Source organism: Pogona vitticeps, chromosome 6 (genome assembly GCF_051106095.1).
Source record: "Pogona vitticeps strain Pit_001003342236 chromosome 6, PviZW2.1, whole genome shotgun sequence".
Taxonomy (NCBI): Eukaryota; Metazoa; Chordata; class Lepidosauria; order Squamata; family Agamidae; genus Pogona; species Pogona vitticeps.
The window spans coordinates 107,687,762-107,700,389 of NC_135788.1; the positions used below are offsets into that span (position 1 = coordinate 107,687,762).

Consider the following 12,628-nt stretch of genomic DNA (forward strand, 5'->3'; position numbering starts at 1 on the left):
TGGTTTTCCATTGCATTATTCCACTTCTATCCCATTGTTCTACTGGCATATTGAGTGTAGGGCTTTAACAGAATCATCTTTTCAGATTTTAAATAGTTCAACTGGAATGCTATCACCTCCACTGGCCTTGTTGTTAGCTATGCTTTCTAAGGCCACTTGACTTCACTCTCCAGGATGTCTGGCTCAAGGTCAGCAACCACACTGTCTGGGTTGTCCCGGACATCCAGAAATCTTCATAGATTAGAACCTCTAAATAAGTAAGATCTGCACTCCAACCATTCTCAGAAACATTTATTTGCTATTATTTCATATACTGTGTAACTTCCAGTAGTTCTTGCATACAAAATTATGTTTCTAACAAGCAGCAACAGCCCTCCCCCAACATATTAGCCCCTCTTAGAACGCTCTAGAAAATAAATGGAGGAGGAGGAGGGGCAGGTATTACCTAACTAAAAACGGGGCGGGGGGGAGAAGAGGCGCGGCTTTGTATGCAAAAAAGCCTCCCCTGGCTCTAGGCTATGACGCACAACGAAGCGCCGGACGTGATAAAGTGGGGAAAACCCGGGGAGTTGAGCCACGAACGACGAAAGGAAAGAGGTGTGGTTAAGTATGCAGATACGGGGGCGGGGCTTAAGGGAGGCTGCGCTGAGAACGCGGTGGAACGTTCCGGTGCAAGGCAGCAGCGGGCGGAGGTGGGTCGTGTGAAGGGGTCGGTTTTGGAACCTGGGTTTTGTTTTTTTTTAATGGTGCTGAGGTTGAGCCCTGGTCCCTTTGTTTTCGAGATAGGACTAATCGCCGAGGCTAACGGGGAGTGGTAGGACGTCTCATAGTCCAGCGGCAAGGAAAGTATTATCAAAAAGAAGACGAAAAGGGTTTTTCTGGGTATGTGCAGAGTGCATTTTGTCTTTCGACCTGTATCTTTGGCAGTTAAGGACCAGTGTTTCCTGATGACTACATTCAGATTTTCGACAAAGGGTGCTGTATTGCTTCTGCTTGTTGTTTATGTTGTCTCGCTAGGACTGTAAAGATACGTTTTGGTTTGGGAAAGGACAGGTGCGGGGGTTTAACTTTTTTGATTTTTCTCGGTCATATCCCGTGACGGGAAGACCACAATCCCCCCCCCCCCAAATCTTGAGACATCTGAAGATTTGGAAAAATGAAAGCCGATCTGAGCGCATGTAAAACGTTCTCTTTTTTAAAAATATTATTCCCAAGTATATTACTATATGCTAGCACTGACGAAATTGATTTGGTTGGCCCCAGTCTGCAACTTTGATCCTTGTATTTGCCACGTTGAGGAAGTTTGCCATTTCCTGGACTTCTGGCTTTGCTTTAGGGTGAGGAGAGGGGAGGGGGTTTCAAGTCAATGCTCTCCTTGCTATGTTTGCCCTTGTGACATAAGGGCATTTTTCTTTGCTTCCTTCCTCTATCCCATGGATGAGGAATGTGTGCCTTCCCAGAGGTTGTTAGACTACAGCCCTAGCCAGTTTAGTTAATTGAGAAGGATGCTGGGAATTGTAGTCTCAGCCGTCCTTGGAGAGCCATATATTCCCCATCTCTGTCCTGTCCTAGGATAGTGGTCCCTGACTTTCACATGGTATCCTTGCTCCACAGAGTGTTACTGAAGCTTTCCCTATCTTTGGCTGTCTCTTTTTCTCAGCTTGAATTGGCTCAAAATTAGGTCAGCTCTAAGCAGAAACTGTGGTTTTTACTTTCTCATCCTTTCTCTTCTTTGTGTTCTCTCCATAAGCAACAGACGCAAAAGGCCATGCATCTCAGGTGGCTCATGAGCAGCATCCTTTTAGGGCTGGCAACCTGCGTGCCCATTGACCGACCCAAGGAGAAACAACAAGCAGAAACTCCTCCCGAAGCACCGGTATGTATTGCTTTTCTCTGCCCTTTGTCCTCTGCGTGGCCCCTTTAAAATTGTTCTTTGGTCAGCTCTCTGGGAAGCAGGCTTGGATGGAGTTCAAGATTCCTGGGCCCGGATTGGAGACACTTCTAAAATGCAGGGCTGTCCATGTTTATACAAGCGTAAGTCCCTTGTAGTCAATGGTGCTTATTCCCAGGGTGTTTATAGGAAGACAGGCTTGATAAATGATTATTCATTAATCTTTCTGGATTTTTAAAGGACAAAGTAACAGTATGAGTACTTAATCCATTCATTGGTTAAACATAACATTCAGAATGCCTACACCTATCTTTAATTGAATTCAGTTATGCCATTTATCAGGCTCCTTAGATAACCTTTGTTAAGATACTGGTTAGATCCCAATCATCTGAGGCTTCAGCAAAGTCCACAGACTCTTTTTTTGATCCCCAAACTAGGAACATTGAGAAATGCGGCCATGATAGATCTGACCAGTCACGGGATACTCTGCAAAACGAACTGGTGAAAACAAAAGTAGCTTTTCTAAGAAAAGCATAGAACAGAGATGGGGGTTGAGCGTTAAAAAACACTACTCTTCAGGGAGGCTTTTTAATCCAACCCTGTCTGAGCGCCTCCCATCAGGTTCTCTTTACAGTATTGTGAAAATTTGTTGGTGCCATTGGTATGGTTTTGATATATCATTGCTGTTTCTGTTACATTTTAGTGTACATAGTTTGTTTGTCCTGGTCTGTAATTGTCTGTAAGCCACCCAGAATAGTGCCTTGGGATTAATGGGGTGGCATATAAATTAAATATAAATAAATACAAATAAAACCATGAAAAAAGGAACCTTTCAAAGTTTATCTCCACTGCATTTAACTGTGCAATTTTTTCTGAGAACAGCAAGTACAGTATTTCAAGATTCTGTTTAGAATATAAATTGAACTGGGCAGAACTAGAATATTTAGCAGAGTCTCACTAACAGCAAACACCTAGTAAAAGACAATCAGCACACCTGGGACTAGATTTCGGAAGTGTGTAGCAATCATGTTTCTCATCCCCAAAGCAGGCAAAAGTATCATAGTTTATTCCCCAAATCTGAATCCCAGTCTCTCTGCTCCTGGTCCTGCTTTTACTGCAACACCAAACAAAAGGTCTTACAAATGACGAAAGGCTGTGGTTTTCTTTATAGAGTCAGTCCAGTCTTCTTCCTACTGCATTGCACTTTTTCCTGTGTTGCTGCCTTTTCCAGTAAGCTTGTCTTCTCATGATGCCACTGTAGTACAATAACCTTTGTTTGGTTATGTTAGCTTCTAGTGAGAGTCCACACATAATTTGCTTTACTTATCTTTCTGACAAGTCATGCTATTTGTAAATCTCTTTTCCAACACTACATTTCAAATAAGTGAAATGTGTGTATACACTCTATGTAGCATATAAAATGTAGGTATGCACTTTAAAAATTTGCACTCCTGTATATAGCTGTTTTTCTGAGAGTAACTTACTTTGGAGGAATCAATAAAGAACCAGACAGACAAAATGTGTAAATGACATGAGTTGTTTTTTTCTAAACTGAAACCTCAGTATTCAGGTTTAATTGCAGTTTTGGCACTTTGAAATAAATAATTTGGTTTTGTGTTGCCATTTGGGCACTGGAACTCAAAAAGGTTCTCCATCACTGGTCTATATGATGCTTTTGATTTTTAAAACTCCAGGCAACATGTTAGGATCTACCATGGTTTGAAGGAAGTTCTTGTTTCCAACACATGAGGATGAGACAAGTGAGGATGTCCATTCTTAAGTCTGAGAACATTTCACAGCCGAAATAATGGCTGATTATTGAACTTTGGACCATGCAGGATGGCATCCATCTGACCTGATTCTTTACTTTTGTGCAGGATACAGGCTTATATTATCACCGCTACCTCCAAGAAGTGATCAATGTGTTGGAAACGGACGGACACTTCCGGGAAAAGCTCCAAGCAGCTAATGCTGAAGACATCAAGGTGAATTGAAAATGAGTGCCAGGCAGCTTGAAGTTCTGTGTGCTAGGAAATGCAGATTCTCCCTGTCTACATCCTGGGAGGTTTTGGTATTAGTAGAAAGTAAAAGATGGGTTTCTCTGGATTCTGGTGACAAATGCACTTAACTTTAAATATGCTGCTTTCTTACTCCTGTGGGGATGTTGTCTCTACTTATCACATAGGTGGGGAACCTTTGGCCTTCTGTACAATTAGACTACAATTCATCGAATCCCTTAACATTGCTCATGCTGGTCTCTGGAGGAAAAACAGGCACTAAGAAAGCCAAAGATTCTCCATCCCTAATTTATCCGCAACAGCATGACTTTAAAGTGGAGCATCAGTGTTAACCTGCTATAGAGCAGAATTGGGAAAAGTTATTTTTTTTTTTTTGCACTGTAACTCACACTGGTCATCATGGCTCAAAGATACTGGGAGTTGTAGTCCAAAAACCTAACTTTTTCAAGCTGTGTTATAAGTCACAAATACAGTAGGCCCAGACTTGTCAGCTTCCCAGCGATTCAGTGGGCCTACTCTTGAGCGATGAAAATATTCCTCTCCCGTTAGTGCCACAGCACTACTCTGGGCAGTTCACAATAAAATACACAGTCAAATAATTAATATAATAAAACCATAAATGCTCTAACCACATAAAAACAGAAGGTGCAGGAGCATTAGTAGAACTACATAAAACAGAAAATGAGAACAAAAATCCAGATAATGAATGACTGGCTGAAGATGAAAGATTACCTCAGCTCAGCTAGGGTTAGAGTGAAGGCCTCCCTGAAGAGCCATGTCTTCAATTGCCTCTTAAATTTTGCCAGGGAGGGGAGCAGGCGAAGATTCTCCGGCAGCTGATTCCACAAAGATGGAGCCACCACAAGAGGCCCTATCTCTTGTAGAAGGTTTATGGGCTTTCCTTTGGGTGGCTACCCAGAGGAGCCTTGTCTGTGATGACCTGGTGAGTTGGGCAGTTGACATTGAGTTGGCCAAGACAGGTAACTTGGCCCCAAACCATGGAGGGCTTTATACGTGAGAGTCAAAACCTTGAATTTGATCCAGGACTCCATGGGTAGTCAGTGGAGGTAAGCCAGAACTGGGACAATGAGATTGTGTCAGCTTGCACCAACCAGCAGCCTGGCCGCTACATTCTGGACCCACTGAAGTCTCTGGACCAGCCTCAAGGGAAGCCTCATGTAGACAGCATTGCAGTAGCAGATCTAGAGTAAGTCTGTTGAATTTATGGAAGAGTTGACTTGTCAGATCCCCAGTAGTTAATGAACCCACTCTAGTGTAATTTACCGTGCTAAGCTACAGGATTTTGGCCAGTATCTCTCTTATTTAGCCTACCTTACAGGAATGGTGTGAAGATGGAAGAGTGAAAGGGGTTTGAGGGGGACCTGTATACTGTTCTGTGTTCCCTAGAGAAGAAGCAGGATAAAGAAAAAGAATAAATTCCTCTTTATTCCCTTCTCCACCTCTTCCAGAGTGGAAAACTCAGCAAAGAGTTAGACTTCGTCAGCCACCATGTCCGCACCAAACTTGACGAGCTCAAGCGTCAGGAGGTATCCCGGCTCCGGATGCTTCTGAAGGCCAAAATGGATGCCACCATGGAACAAGGTGCTCTTGGGCTGTAATAAATGCAGGGCGGGGTCTCTCAGGTCCCGGGAGGGGAAGGCAGCTTGGACTGCTGTAAGCCAGAAATCCTGAGTTCTCTTAGGAAGGGGGTGGGCAACTCGTGGCCCCCCCAGATGTTGTTGTACTGCAGCTCTGAACAGCACAAGTCAGCATAGCTAATAGTGAAGAGTGCTGGAAGTTGCGGACAAGCAGCATCTGGAGAGACACCGTTTGCCCGCTCCTGTGTCACTGGAACTATGGCCAACGAGTGGTATTATGAATTGAGTTGGATTCTACCGTAATAGGCTGGAGACTGGTTTAGTTGTAACTTTGACAGATAACCTCAGAATCCTTTTTTTTTTAAAAATATTGTGAGGTGACAACTGTGTCTTGGCTCCATTATTGGGTCTTAATACATTCCGTTACCACGTTTTCAGTTTCCTTCACTGAATTCAAAGCAGCATTCACAGCTTCCCCCCACCTCTTTGTTCATAAAACAACCCTATGAGGTAGTTCAGGCTAGGATGGAGAATGACCGAGTCAAATATTAGGCCCTGAATCTTGTGGCACAGTGGAGAACTTGTCCTGGGGTTGCTCAAGTTCAAACCCAGTTCTGTTAACCACTGTACTGGCTCTCCCTAAGAACTGCCTTGCCGAATGAGTCTAAAGGTCAGTCTGGTCTGGCATTTTATTTCTCTAAGACGGGCTGAGGTATTGGTTATGCTGGTGGGGGCTGATGGATACCCTTTCTGTGACTGGCTGAAGTTTCAGTGGGATGAAATCCTTAACCTTTCTCTTGACAACCTGTTTTTCTCCTCAGATGTACAGATTGATCACCTGGCCCTGCTGAAGCAGTTTGAGCATCTGGATCCCCAGAACCAGCACACGTTCGAAGCCCGAGACTTGGAGTTGCTCATTCAAGCCGTATGTCTTAACTATCCCCCTTTTGCCCCCATTCCCCACTTCACAAAATGGAGATCCCTGAGGCTGTTTTGTTTTGTCTGCTCCTGGTGGATTTGTGGGTTTGGTCACACTTTACATGATCTCATTGGGCAGCCTTCCCCAAGTCGCTTGAGAGTCTGACATATTTGAAGGACACCAAATGGTAGCTAGAGCCAGATCTGACTTCTGCGTTCCAGTGTGGGCCTTCACCTATCCATGCTTACGAACAGCACATTTGTGTAGAACCTCAAATACGGTATATAGCCTTATTTAGTTCTTATTCAATCATGTTCAATGAACTTGGAAGAGGGAGCATGCTTCCCATCCATCTATCTCCAGCACCTCTTTATGCACAGATGGCAACTTTCTTTATTAGAGAGTTCATGTTTATCTCTTGAGTCTTTCCATGCTATTTGGATTCCTGATTTTCAGGATTCCAGCTCATTTAAAGAGAATCCAGGGGAATACAGGAGGATTTAGATCTGCAGCCCTCTACATGTAGAAGCATATGGAACCAGACATGGAAGGGGGCAGGATTATGGCTCTCCCCTCATATAGTTATCCAACACACTTTAGTAGCAGCTGAACACGGCTTGTCTGCAAGAGCAGACCTTGAGTAAAGTGCTTTCATGGGAGCGCATCTCCCAGAATCCCTCACTGACTGTGGAATTCTGGGAATTTCAGTTCCAACTCTTTCAAGCTCTTGTTTTTTTTAAATACAGCTCAGGCATTCAAATTCTTACTTTCTTCTAGCTATTCCCTGTACATTCACAACACACATGAGGTCACATTTTGGCACAGGGATGATGTTGCTCTTTTGCATCCCATAAAGAAATCTGTTTTTTTTTCCAGAAAGAGGGAGCTGCAGAGAGTAGAGGGCCTTCCTTGGTGGACTGTGTGTGACCTGTAGGCCTCACACACAGTCCTGCTCCTCACCTTTCTTGTCAACTCACAGGCAACCAAGGACTTAGAGAACTATGACGCTGCTCACCACGAGGAGTTCAAGCGCTACGAGATGATGAAGGAGCACGAACGGCGGGAGTACCTGAAATCTCTGGATGAGGAGAAGCGGCGTCAGGAGGAAGCACATTTTGAGGAGCTGAAGAAGAAGCACAAGGAGCACCCCAAGGTCAACGTCCCAGTAAGTGACACCCCCCATGGGTTGTTGGGGAAAGGGGCAAGATGGAAGATTTTGGGCCCATTTGTTCTGCTCACCTAATATGGAATCTCCATCCAACCGTGGTAGGGCAGCCGGGATCAACTTAAGGAGGTGTGGCAGGAGACCGATGGCCTGGACCCCAATGAGTTCAACCCCAAGACCTTCTTCAAGTTACATGGTAAAGAATAGCGATTTGTTGGCCTAGGGAGTACGTCCTCTTGCTTCGGGTTCATAATAATGAGTGCCATTATAATGAGTTGATGATGGGGTGGCATGTTTTAGGGATTTAGTGAAAACCTATTCAATAAAGTTTTCACCGTGGCTTTCCCACAGCCATTCCAGAAGTGTTTTTATTAATAAATGCTAGTTAGGGTTATTCTACAGGGACATGGTGGCACTGTGGGTTAAACCGCAGAAGCCTCTGTGCTGCAAGGTCAGAAGACCAGCAGTTGTAAGATCAAATCCACATGATGGAGTGAGTTCCTCTCGCTTATCCCAGCTCCTGCCAACCTAGCATTTCGAAAGCATGCAAATGCAAGTAGATAAATAAGTATCACCATGGTGGGACAGTAATGGCGTTCCATGTCCAGTAGCACTGGCCACGTGACCACGGAAACTGTCTACGGACAAATGCTGGCTCAACGGCTTGGAGACAGGGATGAGCACCGTACCTAGAGTCAGACATGACTGGACTAAATGTCAAGGGGAACCTTTACGTAGGGTTATTCTGGGAGTTGAAGTCCAAGGGAGGGAGGAACTCTTTCTTATTTGCTGAAGATCATGTCCTATGTATGAGTTTCGCAGAGGCATCTGGTTGGCCCATGGGGCTTTTGATCTGATCATCTTGCTCCTCTGACATCCGTAAGTATAGTATTTATAGTAGTTGCTGTTACCATCTTTCTTCTCTTTCAGACACCAACAGTGATGGGGTTCTAGATGAACAGGAGTTGGAGGCTCTCTTCACAAAGGAGGTAAGTTCTTCTACTGTTTGGACTGTGCCATTTCAAGCTACAGATTTGTGGGTGTCTGAGGCTCACCAGGTTTAAACCTCTGCCCGCAAAACAGTACTGTAGTGTGTAAGGAGGACAGCTTGGCTGGAACTCTTCACCTTGACATGCTGTTTTTCTGTCTGCACATAGGCTTTTCTTGTAGAAGGGAGCATTCAGTACGTAAGCTGTCATCTGGAGCAGTATGTCCTTCATATAGAAGGTTGTAGAAAGGTTAAAAATATCTGTATTTGATCCTGGTTAATTTCATTTCATTTCTGTTATGAAGGAGATGAAGACCAATAAGATCTGGATCAGACTACCAAACAGGTTAACAAGGCAGTCATTTGGGGTCTGTGACTTTTGTAAAAGGGCCCTGCTCTGGTAACAGTACTAAAGAGAAGAATATTGAAATATGAGATATGGATGTGCTTTGATTTACAAAAGAACACCATCAAACTGAGTTTTAGAGCTTGGCAAAGATGTCCAGCGTTTAGTTGTGCCTTCAAATACCACCCAGATAGAATTTCCAATAAAGTCTTCATTGCAAAATAGAATTCAACTTTGCTGTATATATACCCAAGAAGTTACATTTACAGTCTGGGAAGTATATTTTGACTATTACATCAGAGAATGCTTTCCTTTTAGTTTTCTAAGTAAACCCATACATAGGCATCTCGGAGGGTATGAGAAAGCTATAGAAAAGAAGCATTATTTATTTAATTAATTTATATCCCGCCCATCTAGACCAAAGTCTACTCTAATTCTCTCTAATGTACTGGTTCTCCAGTTTTCTTAAATATTTATTAGTCACAGTCCTCTCATGAATGCTTCTATCCTACTGGTCATGCTTGCCGAGAGACTTTGGAAGTTACAGATAACTTGACTAACTGATGGCTGAGAGCAAAGTAACTACCAGTAAAAGAGTACAGTAATTAGTTTTCAGTATCATAGTTAACTAGTTACATTTTGAGTGTTGAGAATATAATTAAGGATACATTTCAAAAGCAGTGTAAAGAACAGTTGCAAAGTTACATTTCAGGTGTAATGAGTAACACTTTGTAGTTACTTTCCAACATTACTTTTGAAGGGCATTTTGATAAAATTTTAGAAGCATCTTGGCTTGAGTTTTCCAACTTTTGTGCTGTCTTGCTATCAGTTCTGTGTAGCCAGGGTAACACTTTTTTGTATTTGTGCAAGTATTTCAAGGTAAAATAGCAGGACTGACTTCCGCTATTTTTCTGGCATGTTGCTAAGGATGATACAGCATTTTAATAATGCACAGTGCAAGGAGTTTATTTTTCTGATGGAGGCAAGGATTATGGTAACACCCACCCACCCTCTTTAAAAGGAATGACTAACCCAAGTTCCTTTTTAAAAAATATTCCAAGCGCTGGCTGAAAGTCAGGACCTTCTAATGTCTGTGAGGAAGTTACTGTGATTACCTAAGGACCATAATTTCTTGGGTTTTGATTCTATCCTCGTCCTCACCTTGCAGCTGGAAAAGGTCTACGACCCCCGCAACGAGGAGGATGATATGGTAGAAATGGAAGAAGAGCGTCTGCGCATGCGGGAGCATGTCATGCAAAATGTGAGTGAGCTGGGCCTGAGTGGTTGTCAAAAATGTTGATGCTGTTGTCAAAAATGTTGATGCTGCACCCTGTGGTTAGACCAGGCATAGGAAGAGGTAAATGAATCAATCTTTGTGTGTATCTCTAGCCCTATTCGGGCATTACATAGCCCAATGAAGAGAACATGCTTAGAGGAGACTGCCTGTTCCTGCTCCCTTCTGTGGTCATGTTCTTCACTATTGCAACTTATATGTCTAAAGAGGAGAAGGATCCTGCTTGCATACCCAGATTTTCCAGGGTTATTGCTGGTGTGGAGCCTACATATGAGCAAGAACCTCTCCTTTTCAGACCTTGCTCTAAAACTTCGCAGAATGCAGCGACAGATGGGCAAGGTTAGGAATTCCACAAAGTGTGTTCTGTGGCCAGGTTGTGTAATGCTTGAATAGGGCTTGTGTGTGTTTGGGTGGTGAGTGATTCCAAATAGTTGATACTGCATAGCAGCTAAAAATGTGAGGCTCTCAGTTCAGATCTTCCAGCTCTCCCTAAACTTGGCTGAACTTAATGCCTCTCTTGGCAAAAAAAAAAAAAGTTATTACTATTATTAGTGTGACCATTACTATTAAAAGCCATTGTTCACTCTAGCCGCCTAGAGTGGTCCTGAAGGACTAGATAGGCGGGATATAAATAAATAAATAAAAATATATTTTTTTAATTTCGGTGTTCATGCTGATTCTTCTTGCTGGGAAATCCTTGTGAGGTCCAGCAGCTGAAATGTGTAGACTGTTTAGCTGTGACAAGTCACGTGGCCGGGGGTACATTACAAGGAGGCTAGTCTACATTGCAATCTTCACTACATTGTCGTTCTTGATTATTCTATCACTGCTATTGCTGAGATGATATGGAATGTCTGAGGAAGCTGAGGAAGGGAAAAAAGCTCAGCAAAAGACCCTCAAAACTAGTGAGTGAGGACTGAAGGGTAATCTGAGAGGCTCAAAGAAAATTGAATCAAGGCAGCATTGGTGGTCAACGATCTGAAGCAAGGAAACCTTGGGGACTAGAAGAGCTTGTAGCTACAGCAGAGGAGGATCTGGAAATAATTGCCAGCCATGCTGTCTGGGGGATTGTGAGAAATGTCGTCCAAAGAAATTGTTTTTCTGAAGTCTAGAACAGAACATGGAAGAGAAGGCCAAGCTCCACCTGTCTTCTCTAAAAAAATCCCTGTTCTCTTGACTGGCTGTGGTTGAAAATGTCAGACCTACATTTGCAGTGGTTGTTTTTTCTTTGCCCAGAGGTTGCTGAAAATTTGGGGCAGAGGTGTGTGGCAGAGGTTCTGGGAAACTGGCTGGGTGCCCTTCTTTGCTTATCTTGCCTCTTCTGCTCCACCCTGACAGCATATGGTTTCTGAGGTTTCACAATGCACCGTTCATGTGATTCGGGAACTTTCATCCTTACCTTGGGAACTTCCAAACTAATCTAGTAGAATGTATTTTGCATAAGGCTCAGTGTTGTTGTCTCCTCTCACTCCTCCCCACCTTTCAAAAAGAAATTGTCTAGTACTGGGTTGGCTTCTTTGTCATTTCATGAAGCATTCCGTGGTGTTGCATATTAGCGTCTGACTCTAGTATCTGCTGTGAGTGTACCAAGATGGCATGTAAATACCCAAAATCAGAAGTGGGCAACCATCAATCTCCATATCTTTTGGGGTTGCAGCTCCCTTAATCCTTATCATTTAGTGTGTGGATAACAATCAGGCAAGGGGTGCAGTCGCTATCCCACCCCTCATTTTCAGTATATGCTGCTGTTTTAACAGCTGTAAAAGCTAGAAACGTTCTGAGCTCTTTTTGTAAAGAGGTATAAGCAGAGGTTCTGAGCACACTGGATTTGGCCTCCAAACCAAAGACAGGAGCTCCCCATTCCCCCACCCCACCCCACTCCAGACATCTCAAAATGAAAGGCAGGAAGACTTATCAGAAAATAGAGAGAGGCTGAAAATTAAATGGGGGCATTTGGCCAGAAAGGGGAAATTGTGCACTTCCTCTAAAATCTATTGTCTTCTTGCAGGTTGACCTTAATAAGGACCGGCTGGTGACTCTGGATGAGTTTCTCAAATCCACTCAAAAGAAAGAATTCAATGAAGTTGATGGATGGAAGGTATGTGAGAGAAGACAAGGTTTCTAATGTCTGTTTCAAAGGCTGAGAAAGCACCTTGCTTGTGGCAGATGCTAAACCATTTTAATGCATGCTTCTCCTCTGTGCAAGGACTCGTAAGCCACAAGAGCCTCAGAATCTCTTTCAGAGTTTGAAAAACTGTGTTTTTTGGACTTTTCCAGAATCCCACAGTCAGAGTAATCATTCACTGTGCTGGCTAGGGCATAGTAAAAGTTTATTCTCAAAAAAAATTAATTTCAAAGATAAGAGTTCTTTTAAAGACCATGCAGAGATCTGCAGTGGGGTTCATATGA

At 43.3% G+C, this 12,628-nt stretch overlaps 1 protein-coding gene and 1 long non-coding RNA gene across 16 annotated transcripts in view; one reads left to right on the forward strand and one right to left on the reverse strand.

Moving 5' to 3' along the window:
• Window positions 1-12,628, reverse strand: part of LOC110078583 (uncharacterized) — a 301,586-nt gene that overhangs the window by 103,123 nt on the left and 185,835 nt on the right. The window lies entirely within an intron of this gene.
• The window catches only part of NUCB1 (nucleobindin 1), a 22,422-nt gene continuing 9,794 nt past the window's right edge, over window positions 1-12,628 (forward strand). For 3 of the 15 annotated variants that reach the window (XM_072976701.2, XM_020792786.3, XM_020792789.3), the window contains exons 1-10: window positions 699-882; window positions 1,751-1,876; window positions 3,769-3,876; window positions 5,379-5,511; window positions 6,329-6,432; window positions 7,406-7,591; window positions 7,697-7,787; window positions 8,522-8,580; window positions 10,094-10,186; window positions 12,228-12,317. In XM_072976701.2, the coding sequence (XP_072832802.2) occupies window positions 1,769-1,876; window positions 3,769-3,876; window positions 5,379-5,511; window positions 6,329-6,432; window positions 7,406-7,591; window positions 7,697-7,787; window positions 8,522-8,580; window positions 10,094-10,186; window positions 12,228-12,317 (972 nt within the window). In that variant the 5' untranslated portion in view covers window positions 699-882; window positions 1,751-1,768. The other 12 variants (XM_020792788.3, XM_078377011.1, XM_020792790.3 and 9 more) reach the window with 9 other exon arrangements.